This window comes from Phoca vitulina, unplaced genomic scaffold (assembly GCF_004348235.1).
Source record: "Phoca vitulina isolate PV1807 unplaced genomic scaffold, GSC_HSeal_1.0 scaffold8, whole genome shotgun sequence".
Taxonomy (NCBI): Eukaryota; Metazoa; Chordata; class Mammalia; order Carnivora; family Phocidae; genus Phoca; species Phoca vitulina.
The window spans coordinates 60,179,601-60,200,679 of record NW_022589711.1 but is presented as its reverse complement, the minus strand read 5'-3'; the positions used below and the strand labels follow the sequence as shown (position 1 = coordinate 60,200,679).

At 34.6% G+C, this 21,079-nt stretch overlaps 1 protein-coding gene across 6 annotated transcripts in view; it reads left to right on the top strand.

Moving 5' to 3' along the window:
• ATP11B (ATPase phospholipid transporting 11B (putative)) overlaps window positions 1-21,079 on the top strand; it is a 122,398-nt gene that overhangs the window by 53,597 nt on the left and 47,722 nt on the right. For all 6 annotated transcript variants that reach the window (XM_032407109.1, XM_032407106.1, XM_032407110.1 and 3 more), the window contains exons 11-19: window positions 151-301; window positions 1,431-1,628; window positions 8,227-8,466; window positions 9,055-9,230; window positions 9,675-9,743; window positions 11,050-11,123; window positions 11,197-11,300; window positions 13,607-13,788; window positions 14,943-15,146. In XM_032407109.1, the coding sequence (XP_032263000.1) occupies window positions 151-301; window positions 1,431-1,628; window positions 8,227-8,466; window positions 9,055-9,230; window positions 9,675-9,743; window positions 11,050-11,123; window positions 11,197-11,300; window positions 13,607-13,788; window positions 14,943-15,146 (1,398 nt within the window). The remainder of the gene's footprint in view (window positions 1-150; window positions 302-1,430; window positions 1,629-8,226; window positions 8,467-9,054; window positions 9,231-9,674; window positions 9,744-11,049; window positions 11,124-11,196; window positions 11,301-13,606; window positions 13,789-14,942; window positions 15,147-21,079) is intronic.

Genomic DNA, 21,079 nt, shown 5'->3' with positions numbered 1-21,079 from the left:
CATTTGGATAAGACTGTTTCCTTTAAATAGCTACCATGACATCTTATATATTTTTATCTCTTACTTAATACCCGTATAAAATTTCCAGGCAGATGAATATAATAACACAAAATTGACATGTTTTATATTCTTTTTTTTCCCTCATTTCAGGTCAATGAATACATTTTTGATAATTTATCTAATAATCCTTATTTCTGAAGCCATCATCAGTACTATCTTGAAGTATACATGGCAAGCTGAAGAAAAATGGGATGAACCTTGGTATAACCAAAAAACAGAACATCAAAGAAATAGTAGTAAGGTATTTTATGGTGTTCTTGACTCTGCTGGAAAGGAAACTTTATTCTTTGGCAGTTACTGATTCGATAGTGACTTCTGATAGGAGTGACCACTATAATCTCCTAAAACCATTATTACTGAAAGGTGACAAAAAGACACTGTAAGTGAAGAGTGGCCAGCATGTTTATACTGGTATGCTTTTTGCATTTTAGGGCATAAGCAATTGTATTCCCTATGGCATGACTTGAATAGTTACAAGAGATCACAAAAATTTAAATCATCTATAATGGCATTCCCCTTCAAAACTACAAATTCAGAGTTTTATTCCATTTACTGTGTGTTATAAAGTGAATGAAAAAAGTTGATTTTCAGTTCTGTCAGAATAATTCAAGGAGTCTGTCAGTCTATTGATGGTATGAAGTAATAACACAAAATATGTCATAATTAAGTTTTAAACTGAATAAATGGACTACCAGGAAAATTTAACCTGCAATTTTGGTAAATAATTATTCCCCAGATTTCACATTAGATTAAAATATAAGTATTGGAAGACAGATGTGGATCTCAAGAAACCACAAAGCAGATCACAGAACATATTTTCCATATCATTCATAATTAGGTATTTTACCTTTCACAGAATACACGTTAAAATGTGATACTGCTATGCTATTGAAGTAAGCTATTACTATATAATCTGTGTTTTCATTGCCAGCAGTTCTGGTCTAGCAGTTCTTAAAATAGTTTTTTTAAGTTGCAGTAAATTTTTAGTTATCTGTGATTTCGAAGGGTGGAAATGGAATGGTAAGTATACTCCAGGGGTTACAATTATAATTTTTTTTTTTTTTTTTTTTTTTTTTGCTTAAGGTTGTTTCAGTCACACCAGGCTTTTTGGTAGCTTCTGAAAAGTAACAAGTAGTTCAAATTTAACCTTTTCTTCTTTTACTTTGTTCAAGATTCTAATGAACAATAAAACGAACAAAAGAAATGTATTAAAGAAACAATTTAAAAAATGAATTTCAATTCATGAAACTTGTGCTTCAGAATATAGTTGATGGTCTGTTTAGACATGAAACTTTCTGCTAATGTTCTTCAGTATTACTAAGGAAATTCTCATATGTTTTCTCTTATCAAACAATCATTTTTCTCCCTAGATTCTGAGATTCATTTCAGACTTCCTTGCTTTTTTGGTACTCTACAATTTCATCATTCCAATTTCATTATATGTGACAGTCGAAATGCAGAAATTTCTTGGGTCATTTTTTATTGGCTGGGATCTTGATCTCTATCATGAAGAATCAGGTCAGAAAGCTCAAGTCAATACTTCTGATCTGAATGAAGAGCTTGGACAGGTAAAAGGATCTTTTTATTGTGTTTTTCTAATTTGTTATTTTTCTTAAAACAGTCCATGTACAAAGACTAATATTATGTACAAAGAAAAATGTTATGAGGCTTATACCAAAAAATAGCCCTACTTTCCTCCACACCTAACTCTTGTTTCCCATTTTTATTTTTTTTTAAAGATTTTATTTATTTATTTGAGAGAGAGAGAGAGAGAGCAAGCAGGGGGGAAGGGGAGAGGGAGAGGAGAAGCAGGCTCCTCGCTGAGAAGGAACCAGATATGGGGCTCGATCCCAGAACCCTGAGATCGTGACCTGAGCCGAAGGCAGATGCTTAACCGACTGAGCCACCCAGGCACCCTTGTTTCCCATTTTTAAACCTGAAATCGTTTCTTCCATTAGTTAGCACTATATAGTATTCTTTCTTGATTTTTAAATTTTAGACATTTATTATGGGATATAAAGATATAATCTTATGCTACTGTTTTATATATACATACCCAGATACATACTCATTTTGCCTCCCCATAACCCCCTAATATTTTTATATCACAATTAGAGATTTAATAAATATTTATTGACATTATTTTGACTCTTTTAGTATTGCTCATTAATTTCAAGTTCTTTAAGTGTGCCCTATGATACTATAATTACATTTTCTTTTTTATATATTATTTTCCCTAGAATTAATTGCTCTGTTTTTTCATGCTTAATTGCACAAACAAGTTTCTGATGAATATATGAAACATCTCTCTACATATTGAAACACATGAGGTAATTTAGGATTTCCTTTCTCTTTCTCTCTTTCTCTTCTTTTGGTGGCAGCTTTTTTGGAGACTTTTGTCTTCTTCAGTATGGACTTATGTCTGGGCCTGCTTCTCAGCTGTCACCCAAGGACTTCCCTTTACTATCACCCTAGGAATTCCTTTGCCTCTCTCCTGTTTTGGATCTCCTGGATCCTGTGTCAGCCCACCTAGGGCTTATTCTCTCATTTTGGTAGAACACATCTAATAACTTCCTGGAAAAGGATGCATGAGAGGAAAATATTTTGAGGCTTTGCATGGCTGAAAATATCTTTATTCCCGTTTTTTTTTCTTCATTCCTTTTTTGTACTTGATTAATAATTTAGCTGTATAATGCATCCCAGGTTGGAAATTGTTTTCCTCCAAATTTTAAGAGCCATTTCTCCATTTTTTTCTAGCTTCCAGTGTTGCTGTTGAGAAATCCAGTGCCATTCTGATTCCCAGTTCTTTATGTGCGATCTATTATTTTATCTCTGGAAGTGTTTAAGATCTTTTCTTTATGTGATAATTCTGAAATTTCATGCTGATATACCTTGGTGTGAGTTTTTTTTTCTTTCATTGGACAATGAGCTCTGTGAGCGATTTCAGTCTAAAAACATGTGTACTTCGATTCCAGGGATTTTTCTTATATTATTTCTTTGATAACATGTCTTTTTTTTTTTAAGTTAGTATTTGGATATCTGAGACCATTTATCTTGATTCTCTAATTCTTTCTTTGACTTTCAATTTTCATTTACTTGTTTGTTTTTATAATTCTGGGAGAATTTGTCAACTTTATCTTTCTACCTAACTTTTGGTTTCTTTTATTTCTGTTATAATATTTTTAATTTCTTTTTTTTTTTAAGATTTTATTCATTTACCTGAGAGAGAGAAAATGAGAGGGAGAGAGAGAGCACAAGAGGGGGGAGGGTCAGAGGGAGAAGCTGAGCAGGGAGCCCAATGTGGGGCTCGATCCCGGGACTCCAGGATCATGACCTGAGCTGAAGGCAGCTGCTTAACCAACTGAGCCACCCAGGCACCCCATATTTTTAGTTTCTAATATTCCATTATATCTGAATAGTCTTCTTTTAATTATATCTTACTCCTTTTCTTGAGTATGATCTATTCTTTTAGTTCTCTGAGGATATTAATGATGGTTATTTAAAGTTTTCTGTTCCCTGCATTTTCTGTTTGCTCCTAGTTCCTTTTTCAATACAGTCAGTTCTGCTATAATGTGAAAAAGCAATCCTAAAAATTACTGTTCTATGTAAAATTACTTAGTAAAAACCACAGGGCTAATGGGATTAGGAGTGCAACAAAAATTTTGTAACACATTTAAAATAAATTGTTAAGAGTTACATAAATACTGGGGTACCTGGGTGGCTCGGTCAGTTGGTTGTCCGACTCTTGATTTCTGCTCAGGTAATGATCTCAGAGTCCTGGGATCAGGCCCCATGTGGGGCTCCACACTGGTGGTGAGTCTGCTTGAGGATTCTCTCTCTCCCTCTCTCTGCCCCACCCTCCCCATTCACGTGCGCACCTGTGTGCACTCACCCTCTCTCAAATAAATAAATCTTAAAAAAAAAAAAAAATACATAAATACTATATAATATATGTGGCATTTTGTCTTGAAAAAGACCAGAAGGTTAATTGTGGAAGTGACCATCAGAGAAGTGTTGCAACCTGTGTGTCATTGTGAACTATTGAAAGGAAGGTTATCTGAAAGTAGAAGTGGATGGCTGTGGCTTCTAACACCTGTGGTGACTTGAGGTGGCTGGTAGCTGTTTGAGATGTGTACATTTCATGTGTTCCTTGTGTGCAGTTTGCTGGTGTTTCTCACAGAGGAAATGGTGCATAACCAAATGCAAAGCCCACATTTTGCTCAAATTGTTCCCTCATATATGAGTTACATTGTTATAGATTCATATTTTCAAGACAGTGTTATAGCAGAACTGACTGTAATTTGTTTTAGACTCTACCTTTCTTTTAAGGAGTAATCCTCAAATGAATGCTAATCTTTGGTTTTCCTTACAAGCTTAAAAATTTTCCCTAGGAAAGCCTCGCCATCCAGCTGTTTTTTTGACATATTCCCTAGTGTCAGTACCGGTCTTTCCTCAGTTTCACCAGAGAAAATGACTACAGTTAGTATCTCTGCTGCTTGTGATTGTTAGAGCCATCCAGTAGAAGTCTCCCTGTTTTTAGCATACTGTCAACACTTCTGTTTTCAGCTGTCTCAGACCTGTTTTCAGCTTTCTATGGGGCTCAGATTCCCTTTGGTTCAGTCCCCTTCTTAGAGAATAAACCTTCCAACTATTACTCAGATAGATGAAGGGCAGTCTCAGGTTTGCAAGTTATGAGGGGATTTCAGGTTTCAGACTGTTCCTGGTACCTTCATTTTCAGCCTCATCCTATACTTTCACATTCAGTAGTAGCTGGTACATCTACTTCCTGCGAGTTTTTGGGAAAGGGTTTCTCCCATTGCTAAGGTTTCATATTCTAAGTTTTGTTAAGTCACTTACCACTCATTCATCTCCTTTCCATCTTCCAAACTTGTCATATCTCCCTTTTCATGTTCTCATCTACCATTATTTTTGTTCTTTTTTTATTCCTTTACTCTTATTTTAGTAAAGTCTCAAGAGGAACAGAGATAATTGTATTTGCTCAACCTACCATTTTTAACCAGAAGTTGATCCATTTATTTTTAGCATTTAAGAGACTTTAGTAATTTATGCTAAATATTAATTCATGTCACATTTCTTTAATTATGTATCACCTATTCAAGGCCTAAAAACATAGCCTGTTTTTACTGCTTCTTTGAACACATTTTTTTTTCCCATTTTTTTCTTTCCTTTGACCTTTTCTATCCCAGTTTTCCCCTCTTCCTCTTTTCTTCATGTTAGAATATTGTTTTTCTGGAACCTCACACTGTTTATGCATATACTCCTACTTGCTCTCTCTATAAGAAACTTTAAATGATAACTTTTTTAAATTTATAATTCATCTAAGTCTCTCTTTTTACTTTTAAGCCTGCAAGTATTTCTTTTTTTTTTTTCTTTTTTTTTTTTTTTTTTTTTTTATTAAGATGGGAAAAAGCACAGGAGGGGGTAGTGTCAGAGGGAGAAGCAGACTCCCTGCTAAGCAGGGAACCCGATATGGGACTCAATCCCGGGACTCCAGGATCATGACCTGAGCTGAAGGCAGTCGCTTAAGCAACTGAGCCACCCAGGCACCCTGCAAGTATTTCATAATATGTTTATTGCCTCTATTCTTTTATCTATTTTTATACCAATGAAAGCTACTTTGTCATATTCTGTGCCCTTTCATTTCCATACTGTAGAAGAAACTGCTCTTATGATGGTGTATAGTGCCCTCTCTATAACTAAAGTTAAAAGTTAAAACTTGATTTTATATATATTTTTATTTTTTTTTAAGATTTTATTTATTTGAGGGGGTGGGGGGGAGCAAAAAAAGGCAGAGGGAGAGGGAGAAGCAGGCTCCCTGCTAAAGAGGGAGCCTGATGTAGGGCTCAATCCCAGGACCCTGGGATCATGACCTGAGCCGAAGGCAGACGCTTAACCCACTGAGCCACCCAGGTGCCCCTGTATATTTTTAAATATCAAAGTTAATTTCTTTTATTTATCTCTATCATCTAAATTCTAAAGAGTCCTCCATGACTGATAGGTCTGTGTCTATTCTAATCATCTTTGAAATATTATTTCTCTCTGACTGCTGATATATTTTATATCATAATTTTTTTATACCTTATTCTTATTATTCTTCCTGATCTAAAAGTTTTTTATTAACTTGTATAGGTAAGTGACGTCTCTCTGTATCCATCTTTATAATTTAACATTTGCTGTAAGTAGTGGGCAGTCTTTAATACCACATAGGAAAGATAAAATAATTCATCTTTTATTTCTAATTTCACCATTTGCTAGCTCTGTGACTGGGTAAGTTATTTAACCTAACTCTTCCTTTGTTTCTTTTTCTCTAAAATATACATAATAATAGTACCTACCTCATGGAGTTGTTGAGAGGATTAAATGAGTTAGGACACTTAGCAGTGCTGGCAATATAGTGATTGCTGTACAATTATTGGCTTTTATTATTATTACTTTACATAGCAGAATTCCTACATCTCAGGTGTTGTAGTTATCTTTACTATTTGCAAGAAAATGAACTTTAAGGTATATTTTCTCACTTTATTTCTTGGTCCTAACAATTTTTTCCAGCTTTAACTCTGCCTCCCTTTTTGTATGTTGAGCTTTTTATTCTGCAGTCTTGCTGAACTCATTTATTAGTTCTAGTAGTTTTTTAGTGGATTCCCTAGGAATTTCTATATATAAGGTCGTGTTGTCTACAAATGGTTTTACCTCTTTTCTAATCTGAATACCTCTTATTTCTTTTTTCTTGCCTGATTACCCAGGCTAGAATCTTCAGTACAATGTTGAATAAAAGTGGCAAGAAGAGACATCTTTGCTTTATTCCTGAACTTAGTTTAGGGGAAAGCATTCAGTCTTTCTTCATTAAATAGGATGCTAATTATGGGGTTTTGTAGATACATTTTATCGGGTTGAAGAAATAGCCTTCTATCCCTAATTTGTTGAATGTTTTTATCATGAAAGAGTATTGGATTTTGTTAAATGCTTTTCTTGCATCTGTCAAGATGATCATTTTAATAAAGGAATAAAGAATAAGTACCAGTGTATTATTGTGGTAGGTTTCATTGACTGATTTATGTTGAACCTATCTTGAATTCCAGGGATAAACCCCACATATTCATGGTGTATCTCTTTTTTATATGTTCCTAGATTTAGCTTGTGTTTATTTTCATAAGGTGTATTGGTCTATAGTTGTTTTTCCTTGTGATGTGTACCTCCCTTTTTAAATGACAACTTTCTCAGATCACTATTGCATTAATCAAATCCTCACCATAATCCTAGTTGTATCAGGACTTGACTATTTCATCCTTCTCTTTTGGGACCTACCTTCTTATAGGGTTAATTTTCCAGAATTAGTCTCAAAAGAGTAGTAAAATTATTTGTCTTATCTACTTTTAAAAATATTTTCATTTAGGGGCACCTGGGTGGCTCAGTTGGTTAAGCATGTCTTCCACTCAGGTCATGATCTCAGGGTCCTGGGATCGAGTCCCGCATCAGGCTCCCTGCTTAGCAGGGAGCCTGCTTCTCCCTCTCCCTCTGTCCCTCCTCCCTGCTTGTGCTCTCTCTCTCTGTCTCAAATAAATAAATAAATCTTAAAATATATTTTTTTTCATTTAAACACTTTCCTTTTCACTGAGTTTGTTTTCTACCCTTGGTTTCAATTTCCTCCATCTATCTAATATTTTAGACAACTTTCCATCTCTGACTTCTTGTGTTGCTATCACTTTGTGTTCCTGATCCCAGTTCTGTACCATTTCTTCTGAACCACTTCTTCTGGACCACATACCATTTCACATTTCTAGGTTATTAAGCATCCCTTCCACCCTAGCTCAAAGATCATTCTTGGTCCTACTACTTCAAAACACCTTATCCAGGAGATGGAAAAAAGTATTAATCCCACATTATCAGTCAGCTGTACACATGAACATGCACCTAAAAATGCCACAAACTTCAAAGTTTATATAGATTTGAAATATTTTATGTTACCCTGTTTTATTTCTGTGCATCTTTATTTATTTGTGCTTAGATTATAAAAAAATCTCAACATCAGTATACTAATGTTAATAGGTAAGCTTGACTTTAGGAGACAGAGGAGGACAAGGTTTTTTTTGTTTAACATAAGACCATAAACACAAAAGTTTGTTTTCTTTTATCTTCCATCTCTAGGTGGAGTACGTGTTTACAGATAAAACTGGTACACTGACAGAAAATGAGATGCAATTTCGGGAATGTTCCATTAATGGCATAAAATACCAAGAAATCAATGGTAGACTTGTATCTGAAGGACCAACACCAGACTCTTCAGAAGGAAGCTTATCTTACCTTAATAGTTTATCCCATCTTAACAACTTAACCCATCTTACAACCAGTTCTTTTAGAACCAGTCCTGAAAATGAAAGTGAACTGGTAAGCAACTTTTAAATTAATAAATTGGAATTTCATTTTAAATAATTCTCTTTGGTAGTTACTGGATTGTAGGAGAAAAAATTTAAGTGTCAGTGGGGCAAGGATTATATACTTGAAATGTATATCCTTTGATTCAGCACTGAGAATTTGTAGTCACAACCCATTTTTACTTGCAAATTAATTATGTGTCTGCCTTAGTTCTCTGAGTATTTAAATGAGACTAAGTGGAGAACCCTTACTGCCTTGAAGTAAAGAAGAAAAGACTTTGCTAAGAAATAGAATTTAAATGTATTTAATACTTTTTGAGATCTCACTTTTTCCACAAAAGAGTTTTCATCTTTACTTGCAATTTGGCTATGTTTCCTAAAAAGATACTCTTATGTTGAAGGGTTATAAGCAATTTTACTCTTTGTAGTCAGAAGCAACCAGCTAGCATTCAGGCAGTTCAGGATTATAGCACTCCTGTTGTAGATCGAAGATAACCAAATTATTAACTGTATTTATTGACATTTTTTTCGAATTCTGCTTACAGTTTTCTAAATGTTACTTGGGAATGGTATTTTTATTGAGAATATTATCTTTCTACAGATTAAAGAACACGATCTCTTCTTTAAAGCAGTCAGTCTCTGTCACACTGTACAGATTAGCAATGTTCAGACTGATGGCATTGGTGATGGTCCCTGGCAATCCAACTTTGCACCCTCCCAGTTGGAATACTATGCATCTTCACCAGATGAAAAGGCTTTAGTGGAAGCTGCTGCAAGGTAGTTTGATCTAATTTCCAAATCTTCAGAAAAACACCTTTTAAATGAAAATGCATATACTAGAAAATTACTTTAAATTGTCAGACAAAATTCATAAACACATAAAGGTAGAAGTGCACTCTAAATTGTAAATGAGAATTTTATATGTGTTATTAATGTTGTTGTCAAGCTTGCATTGAATCATATTTTGAAGAGATCTTTAAAAATCTGGTTACTACAAAATATAAAGAATATAATTTGTGAGAAATACTTGTGTATGTATTGTTTTGAACCTACTCTGATTCTTCACGTTCTTAAAAACAATGCCATATTCAAAGAAATATTTTAAAATACATCTTAAATGTATACTTTAAATGTTTTTATTCATGCTAAGTTATAATGACATATTATGAAACATGAAATATCATCCTTAAATCTTATATTTCTTTATCTTTTAATCCCTAGAATTGGCATTGTATTTATTGGCCATTCTGAAGAAACTATGGAAGTTAAAACACTTGGAAAACTGGAACGGTAATTTTTTTCTATACTGTAGTTTTCTATGTATTTAATATAGAACAGGAATCTGTAAACTATGGCCCATAAGTCATATCTGACCTATAGCCTGCAAACTTCATTACATTGTTGAGGGGTTGTTTCCGTTTTTTTTTTTTTTAAATGCAACAGAGACCATATATGGCCTGCAAAGCCTAAAATATTTACTACCTGGACCTTTATAGAAAAAGTTTACTGACCCCTGCTCTAGAATGATGTAATACTATGTTGTAGTTCATCACAGTAATAACAATATCCTACTCTGACTCTTTCATTTGTATTTTAGCTTAATGTTTCTTGAATTTACTCATATGTTTATTTTTATACACCCCTGGGATAATGAGTTTCATGAGTTTTCAATAAATAAAGAAAAACTTCTTCATATTTCCTATGATTTTATTTTTCAAACATTAAGGAACAACTGCCTATTTCCAATATTTACATTGCTTGATAAATTAGTCCATTCCTATTCTATTCATACCTTTCATGGTTTTAACCAATTCCAGTCATATCTCAACTCCAGCTGTCCCTTTCCAAATTGTGCTTTTTCAAACTAAAATAGAGCCCGTTCTTTGCTATTTTCATGTAGAAGCCTGTCTAGCTCATTTCATCAACTTATGAACCATCATCCCACTGTTTTTTTTTTTGAGATGTACACATCATTATGTATGTATATCACTATATAAATCTATCCAGAAAACTTCAAGCCGCACCTGACCTATCCACACATACTCTCCTACTACTCCTTATCAAGGCATTTGTTACCCCACCTGTACATACGTTCACTGTGTCGGGTTCAGAATCACTGCTATAATGATCCTCTGTTACTAATGTGAGTGTGTTGTATTTCTCAGGTATGTTTGGGCAGAAAAGAGGGTTGAGAATCAATTACCTTTTTTAGTGAGAAAAACGTGAAGCTGGGCAGATCTGGATTCCAATCCTTGCTGTGCCACTCACAAGCTTATTTGACTTTAGGAAAATTACTTAATCTTTCTGAGTTTAATAGTTCTCATCTGTAAAATGAGATAAGACCTACCTTCTTTGGTTCTCATGGGTATTAAATGACATAAGGTATGTAAAGTACATGGCATTTGGTAAGTACTCAATAAATGTCAGTTCCTTCTATTTCTGTCTTGTGTTGTTATTAATGATTCATAACCCATCTTGAAAATGTAGTTGAGATTAATTTCTTGTTCTAATTCTTACTTTTATAGGGGTTCTTTTCAAATATTCACTTAATATTATTCAAAAAAAAGTAAGCTTTTGGTCTTATTTTTTTCCTTAGGTACAAACTGCTTCATATTCTTGAATTTGATTCAGATCGTAGGAGAATGAGTGTAATTGTTCAGGCACCTTCAGGTAACCTATCTAAACTTTTATGAATTTTTATTTATCTAATATTAAGAGTTTGATAACTGATTTTTCTTTTTAGGTGAGAAGCTTTTATTTGCTAAAGGAGCTGAATCATCAATTCTTCCTAAATGTGTAGGTGGAGAAATAGAAAAAACCAGAATTCACGTAGATGAATTTGCTTTGGTGAGTGTAAATTTCTAAGTTATACAAAATTCTAAAAGATATATGTATGAAAGATTTAAGGCTTCATTTTTGCATTAGTAATTTATCAAAAAGTATAGAATTTCTGCAGTTCTGTTACATTATGTGTTGGCTTCTACATTCTTTGGTTAAAAATTGACTTTTAACCTGCTAAAATACAAGTCTTTTCTTTGAAACTGTTACAGCTAGGGCTTTTTTGGCTGCAAAGACCATTCAAATTAATATATTAAAAAGAGGAGTTTACTTAAAGAATATAGGGAAATCCCAAGGATGTAGAGGTAATGGAACCTTTATACATTGCTGGTGGGATTATAAATGGTACAAATACTTTAGAAAATAGTTTAACAGTTCCTCATAAAACATAGAATAATATAGTTACTATATAACCCAGGAGTTCACTGCTAGTTATATATACCCAAGAGAACTGAAAACATATGTTCACACAAAAACTTAGCAGCATTCCTAAATAGGCAAAAGGTTGGAAACATCTGAATGTCCATCAGCTGATGCATGGATTAAGCAGTGTGTCATATTCATATAATGGAATGTTGTTTGGCCATTAAAAGAAATGAAGTACTCATATGCTATAACCTGGGTGAACCTTGAAAAGTTCCTATGCCTCGTGAAAGAAGCTAGTCACAAAAGGTCACATGTTCTGTTTATATGAAATATCCAGAATAATGGAATTTATAGGGACAAAAAGCACATTAGTGGTTACCAGGGGCTAGAGGAAGGGGTAAAAGGGAAGTGTCTGCTAATGGATATGGGATTCCTTTGGGGGTGATGAAAATGTTCTGAAATTAGATAGTAGTAATAGTACAACTCTGTGAATACACTTATAAAAAACCACTGAATTGTACTCTTTAAAGGAGTGAATTTTATGGTTTGTGAATTAGTTCTCTCTTACTAGAAGAACGAGGAGAATCTTACAAAGTGCTACAATTCATGTGAAGAGGAAAATTTTTAGGCAGCTCTTAGTCTTAACTCATGATCTCTGATTTCTGCATTTCTATAAATGATTCCTCTATACTCATCTCTGCCCACCTGATCTAGTTCATCTATCACACTGTACCATCCATGAGAATAGAGACATTGTTCTACCTTACACTCATTTTAATCCAGAACAATACTGGCACATAGTTGGCATTCAGTAAATATTTGTTGTAAAATGAATTAGTTTCCTATATTTACAACTCTCATGGTCCCTTAACTGTTGTTTAAGGAAAACAGTTATTTATAGGTATGGGTCATTTGTAAATCAAGGAACATTAATATTTAGAAATCTGAATAGTGTCATGTAGTATTTTATAATGTACCCTTTCCAAGTTCTGTTATTAGAATATTTATTTTGGGGGATGCCTGGGTGGCTCAGTCGTTAAGCGTCTGCCTTCGGCTCAGGTCATGATCCCAGGGTCCTGGGATCGAGCCCCGCATCAGGCTCCTTGCTCAGCGGGAAGCCTGCTTCTCCCTCTCCCACTCCCCCTGCTTGTGTCCCTCTCTCGCTGTCTCTCTCTCTGTCAAATAAATAAATAAAACATTTAAAAAATATATTTATTTTGGGTTTTTCTGAGGAGAATGTACAGCAAGAGAAGGAACTTGTATAGCTCTTAGATGTAGACACCAATTTTCAAATAGTAGCACCTAAGAAAAATTTATGCCCAGGAGAATCAGATAATCAAATATATATTCCTAAGTGTTGTGTAATTCCATTTCACCAGTGAAGTTATATAATGATACAGTTTAAAATCATTTGGTGACTATAGAAAGTATTGTTTATTTGACTTCATTATTTGAACTGTAAATTCATCATACCATAAACTCTCAGGAAATTATGGTCCCCTTTGCTTAAAAAATTTTCTTACAAAGTATATAAAGTAGATTTGTAAGTGTTAAAACAAGAGTAGAACCTGGGGCTGCCTCTCTCTTGACAGTCCTGAAGTTACCCCTATGGAACTTTCTGGCTTTCCAGGTAAAACAGTTTTAAAACCACAGTGAGATAATCTTTATGATCCTGTCTAGGCTTTAATATGCTACAACTTAAAAACTTTAATTATTTTGAGCAACTTTTAAGAACGCATCAGAAATTAAAAGAGCTATGATAATATGCGTCCCATAACTCAGGTCATGAGGGCTTTGTGACACTTCATTTATTTCCTATTACTAAATGATAGTACTTTTTAAATTTTGTGATTGATTTTTGGTAAGGCATCCTCAATTTATTTCAGTGACTTCTTGATTTCCCATTAGTTATTTTTGTTCAATTTTTGTCTTTAATTTTTCTGTTTTAGAAAGGGCTGAGAACTCTGTGTATGGCCTATAAACAGTTGACATCTAAAGAGTATGAGGAAATAGACAGACGTCTGTTTGAAGCCAGGACTGCGTTGCAACAACGGGAAGAGAAATTGGCAGCTGTCTTCCAGTTCATAGAGAAAGACCTGATATTACTTGGAGCTACAGCAGTGGAAGACAGGTAAGCATCAAACAGGCAATATCCTTTTTCTTGTGTAAGAATTTTCTTAGCCAAGTGTTTCTAATTTATGACATAAATTCCATTTATTAACATCCTATAATAATGTATTTTAAATCAAAATAGAGAGTTAAAGCCTTAATTTTTCCCAATCAGTATATACAATTTTTACTCTAGCCAGATATCTTAAATAGATGAAAGAATTCTGCTAGGTACAGTTGTGCCTATAGGCTTGAATTTTTAGAATACTCCTCTGTGTGCCATACAAAGGCTTTAAACACCTGCTTAATTCTCCAGCCTCATTTCCCACCACTGCCTGCTTCCACTTTCTGCTTCAGCAGTACCAAGCTGTATGTAGTTCTCTGAACAACTATAGTTAAAACTATTCTATTTTGTGCCTTTGTTCTTTGGCAAGGCTGTGCCTTCTGCCTGGATAATTTTTCCTTTATCCATTTGTTAATGTCTTTACAAAGTATAGCTCAGTTAGTACCCCCACTCCAGTAAGACCTTTCCTTACCACTAATAGGATTAAAAATTCTCTTCTTTGTGAAGTATTCATGTTTTGTAGATAGTTCTATGTTGTTTTTGTGGCAGTACATTATAATTATTTCTTTAAAGACTTTCTTCTCATTAGTTTGTGAATTCCTTGAGGTCCATTTAGTCTTTGTTCCCCACCACCTGTCTCTAAGAGTGTTTGTATTTTTTAAAATTTAGGTTTTCATTTACCTTTCATTTGGCCTCATGAGATTTCTGAGACTCACCTGAAATTACATCATCCTTTATTGTCCATAATTTGATTTTTAAACTACTGATATGAAAATTTTTCTTATGAAAAAAGAGGAAAATCTTCTAATTTCAAATTTAAGACTTTCTAAATAAAATAGTTTATGAAGACCATATATTTAGTTTGATTCTATAAAAATCAACTTTGAAGATAAATTCTTAAGATACAAAGTTATAGATGTTATGTTAACCAGGTGATCACTAATTTGATTATTCCTGTTTCTTCCCTAATGGGGAAAAAATCAGTTATATCACTATACTATAACATTTTTAGTCAGGGAGTCTAGAATTTACCTTACATGTACTATCTGGTTTATATTTAAAATGGTCAAGGATGTATTCTCTACTGCTAATGTTGTTTCTTTTATTTTCAGGCTACAAGATAGAGTTCGAGAAACTATCGAAGCATTGAGAATGGCTGGTATCAAAGTATGGGTACTAACTGGTGATAAACATGAAACAGCTGTTAGTGTGAGTTTATCATGTGGACATTTTCACAGAACCATGAATATCCTTGAACTTATAAACCAGAAATCAGACGGCGAATGTGCTGAACAATTGAGGCAGCTTGCCAGAAGGTAAGAATGTAATTATCTCATGATTCAAGGGTCAGCAAACTATGGCTCATGGGTCAAAGATGGCCCATTGCCTGTTTTTTATAGCCCATGAGCTCAAAATAATTTTTACATTGTTTAATGGAAGAGAAAGAATCTAAAGAAGAGTAATATTTTGTGATGTGAAACTTACAAAATTCACATTTAAACATCTGTAAGTAAAGTTCTATTGAAACACAGGCACATTAGTTCATTTACATATCATCAGTTAAAGATTTTACACTACGATAGCCTGGTTGGATAGTTGTGACAGAGACCTTATGAAGCACTTTTATAATTTCTCACTGCTGCTTGATTTACTGCAGCTTACAGTGACACCATTCTAAATCAGTAGTGTTTTGAGTGCCACCCATATTGCCCTATGATATTTTACTGTATTTTTATTATCAGTATTTATCCATCATGTCCAAACAAAAGAAAAATGGACTTTTAATATCATACTTTTAATGCACAGTGGAGTATTGATTATTTTATTATCGAATTAGATGGTATTGTATTTATTAATCAGTGACACTTCTTTTAATTTTATTTTATTATGTTAATCACCATACATTACATCATTAGTTTTTGATGTAGTGTTCCATGATTCATTGTTTGCGTATAACACCCAGTGCTCCATTCAGTACATGCCCTCTTTAATACCCATCACCAGGTTAACCCATCCCCCCAACCCCCCTCCCCTCTAAAACCCTCAGTTTGTTTCTCAGAGTCCATAGTCTCTCATGATTCGTCTCCCCCTCTGATTTCCCTCCCTTCATTTTTCCCTTCCTACTATCTTTTCTTTTTTTTAACATATAATGTATTATTTGTTTCAGAGGTACAGGTCTGTGATTCAGCGGTCTTACACAATAGTGACACTTTAATATACTACCTGTTTGAAAAGACATTCAAAAATATAAAATCTCATTAAAGATATTTCTATTGTGTTAAAATGTAAAATCTCGTTATAGATCATCATTAAGAGGTAGACATTTGCAATTGATTTTGATGATAGGGAGCATTAACTTTAAACCCCAATTAACCAAATATTATCCTCCTGCCCCCAAAGAAAAGATTTCCATTCTTCTCTTTGGTAGATTTATGTTATTTAAAAAATTGTGTTCAATTAGTATTATTACATTTTTTTACTTAGTCAATAAAAATTTTTGTCAAAATCTGTTTCCTCTCTTTTAATATCTTGGCTCACAAAACCAAAAATTGAAATATTTACTTCTGTCTCTTTACAGAAAACACTTGCCAAATCCTGATCTAGTTTATATGACTAAACTGGAAAATTAATCTGCATTTTATTGTTCAAAGATAATTACCCAAGTATTTATATTCTAAATTCATTTTCTTTTTTTCTAAGTCTGTTTTTTGTAGTCAGATCAACTTTATTTAGGAGCTCCCTTTAACATTCTGACTTTTTTTAAATTTTTTTTTTTTTAAGATTTTATTTATTTATTAGAGAGAGACACAGAGAAAGAGAGAGAGAGCACAAGCAGGGGGAGTGGGAGAGGGAGAAGCAGGCTTCCCGCTGAGCAGGGAGCCTGATGTGGGGCTCGATCCCAGGACCCTGGGATCATGACCTGAGCCGAAGGCAGACGCTTAACAACTGAGCCACCCAGGTGCCCCAACATTCTGATTTTTCACATTAAATTAGGATTGCTTCAGTTAAGCATCAGTGTTGCTTATATGTAGGTATCTTAGGTCTCCTACAGGTACCTGTCATTTGTGGTCTTGTGATGCTAATACAGAAAAACAAATGTGAAAAGACTGTGCCACAGTTATCAGTGTATTTTCGGAGCTTTATTCACATTTGATATGCAGGCACTGATGTGGTACTAAACTCAATTTCATCAAAGGAAAACTTATTTAAGGAATGTTTTAAAGAGACAGTACAACTCTCAGAAGGTTCTTTGTTTGAATTCAAAAACGGGGTTGATCTAGGTAATTATACTACAGCTTGGGAGTAGTGACACCACCATTGTGGCTGCTTAAACATTTAAGTACCATAATGTCAACAAGAACTCCCTAAAACATAGAAATTAATTGCTCAGAATCATTTACTTTATATATGCTTTCTAAGATATTAATCCTGATTTTAAAAGTAATAAGTGTCCATTTAAAAAATACTGAAAATGATAAAGAAGAAGATACCTCGGAATAAACCTAACCAAAGAGGTAAAGGATCTATACTCTAGGAACTACAGAACACTCATGAAAGAAATTGAAGAAGACACAAAAAGATGGAAAAACATTCCATTCTCATGGATCGGAGGAATAAACATTGTTAAAATGTCTATGCTGCCCAAAGCAATCTATACCTTCAACGCCATCCCGATCAAAATTCTAATGATATTTTTCAAAGTGCTGGAACAAACAATCCTAAAGTTTGTATGGAATCAAAAAAGACCCCGAATCGCCAAGGAAATGTTGAAAGAGAAAAATGCTGTGGTATTACGTTACCCAATTTCAAGCTTTATTACAAAGCAGTGATCACCAAGACAGCATGGTACTGGTGCAAACAGACATATAGACCAATGGAACAGAATAGAGAGCCCAGATATGGACCCTCAACTCTATGGTCAAATAATCTTCGACAAAGCAGGAAAAAATATGCAATGGAAAAAAGACAGTCTCTTCAATAAAGTGGTGCTGGGAAAATTGGACATCTATATACAGAAGAATGAAACTTGACCATTCTCTAATACCATACACAAAGATAAACTCAAAATGGATGAAAGACCTCAATGTGAGACAGGAATCCATCAAAATCCTAGAGGAGAACATAGGCAGTAACCTCTTTAACATCGGCCACAGCAGCTTCTTTCAAGAAATATCTCCAAAGGCTAGTGAAACAAAAGCAAAAATGAACTTTTGGGACTTCATCAAGATAATAATCTTCTGCATGGCAAAGGAGACAGTCAACAAAACAAAGAGGCAACCCACAGAATGGGAGAAGATATTTACAAATGACCCTACAGATAAAGGGCTGGTATCCAAGATCTATAAAGAACTCCTCAAACTCAACACCCAAAAAACAAATAATCCAGTCAAAAAATGGGCAGAAGACATGAACAGAAACTTCTCCAAAGAAGACATACAAATGGCTAACTGACACATGAAAAAATGTTCATCATCATTAGCCATCAGGGAAATTCAAATCAAAACCACACTGAGATACCACCTTACACCAGTTAGAATGGCAAAAATTGACAAAGCAAGAAACAGCAAATGTTGGAGAGGTTGTGGAGAAAGGGGAACCGTCTTACAGTGTTGGTGTGAATGCAAATTGGTTCAGCCACTTTGGAAAACAGTGTGGAGGTGCCTCAAAAAATTAAAAATAAAGCTACCCTATGATCCAGCAATTGCACTACTGGGTATTTACCCCAAAGACACAGATGTAGTGAGAAGAAGGGCCATATGCACCCCAGTATTCATAGCAGCAATGTCCGCAATAGCCAAACTGTGGAAAGAGCCGAGATGCCCTTCAACAGATGAATGGATAAAGAAGATGTGGTCCATACAATGAAATATTACTCAGCCATCAGAAAGGATGAATACCCAACTTTTACATCAACATGGATGGGACTGGAGGAGATTATGCTAAGTGAAATAAGTCAAGCAGAGAAAGTCAGTTATCATATGGTTTCACTTATTTGTGGAACACAAGGAATAGCATGGAGGACATTAGGAGAAGGAAGGGAAAAATGAAGGGGGGTGGGAATCGGAGGGAGAGACGAATCATGAGAGACTATGGACTCTGAGAAACAAACTAAGGGTTTTAGAGGGGAGGAGGGTGGGAGGATGGGTTAGCCCGGTGATGGGTATTAAGGAGGGCACGTACTGCATGGAGCACTGGGTGTTATATGAAAACAATGAATCGTGGATCACTACATCAAAAACTAATGATGTATGGTGACTAACATAACATAATAAAATAAAGTAAAATTAAAAAAAAAAGATATGATGGAACATAACATAATAATACAGCCATCTAAAGATAATTATTGTATTTTAGAATGTTTTCTTTAAGTCTTCTATATATGTGCTTTTAGTGAGTCTGTTAAGATTATGGATATTGTTTTTTCCCCTTTTTGTACAAAAGCTATATTATAAAGTAAAGACTACAGTCTTTTTTTAGGCTTGCTATATGAAGTTTATATTATATTTTTAGATATACCATCTTTTTGGTAGAATATATTTCCTGAAATAACCAGAGAAGTCGATAGGATTTTGATTTACAGGCTTCCAGGAAACGTCTGTTCTAAAAATCTTGGGTAGAACAAAAAATTCCATACCTTTGAGAGTTTTAGTTTATATACCCGTTCCTTCACAAACATGTATTGATGGTCTGCTATCTAGAATTTGGAATACAGAGTCATATAAGGCGTATTGTTTACTCTCAGAATACTTACAGTGTATAGGAAAAACAAGTGGATATACTGTCCTAGACCTATCACAACTGGATTGTAACAGGCAAGAACAGAAAGCTGTGGGTGGATAGAAGAGGGAAGCTTAGCCTAGACGACAGAGCTCTGTGGAAAAACTCAAGACTGTTGTTTCCCAAAAGAAATGTTAACTGGTCAGACTGTACCTCTGAAACAAATAATGCAATATATGTTAAGAAAGAAAAAAAAAAGAATGTAGCAGGAGGGGAAGAAGAAGGGGGGGAAATCGGAGGGGTAGACGAACCATGAGAGAGGATGGACTCTGAAAAACAAACTGAGGGTTCTAGAGGGGAGGGGGGTGGGAGGATGGGTTAGCCTGGTGATGGGTATTGAGGAGGGCACGTTCTACATGGAGCACTGGGTGTTATGCACAAACAATGAATCATGGAACACTATATCTAAAACTAATGATGTAATGTATGGGGATTAACATAACAATAAAAAAATTTAAAAAAAAAAGGAGAGACCATGAAAATTAATGAAATAAATTCTATAATAACACTAAAAAAAAAAAAAAAAGAAATGTTAACTGGTCAGAGAGTAACACGAAAAAGCATTAGGGGCAACATATGCAAATTTCCAGAGCTGAGAGAGAGGTGATGGTAGTTGAGTATGGCCAGAGAATACAAGAGATGGAAAAGAGGGTATGGGAAGTATTGAGACATGAAGCCACAGAGATGAACAGATGCTGCCTACTATTTGCCAGAACTGTGAGATGCTTTCCCATCGTTCATAAATATCTCATGGTTAGTGAGGTAATATGGTGACTTATAAAGCCTGTCCAGAGAAAACCTAATAGAGTGCCTTGGGAAGGTTCCAGAGGAAAACTGATCTGATCTCTCCCACTCTTGGCTGCTTGCTACCCCCTTCTTCTGAGACTTCTGCTCAGGCAGTGCTTAGACTGAACGCATTGGAGGGAGCACAGGTTGCTAAGTAAAGATTGGCCAGTAGGTAGGAAAAACAGTCAATGTGGTGTTGCTTTCAGATACTAGGCAATTAATAACAGAAAAATACATTCTTTAAAATTTTACATTGTAAAAGATAATTGTTGACCACTTATTAGTTACAGTGCAACACAATAGTGATAAGGCATACTGTGAAAGACATCATTTTAGCTGATAAAAGATTTTTTATAAGACTAAAATCTGTTGATACATGTTTAGTTTTTATAGCTTGTTGCTCATTTGATAGTGTTCTCACTTTTGATTTAAAAATGGAGGGTATAGCGAAATAAGTCAGTCAGAAAGACATGTATCATATGACCTCACTGATAATGAGGAATTCTTAATCTCAGGAAACAAACTGAGGGTTGCTGGAGTGGTGGGGGGTGGGAGGGATGGGGTGGCTGGGTGATAGACATTGGGGAGTGTATGTGCTATGGTGAGCGCTGTGAATTGTGCAAGGCTATTGAATCACAGATCTGTACCTCTGAAACAAATAATACATTATATGTTAAAAAAAAAA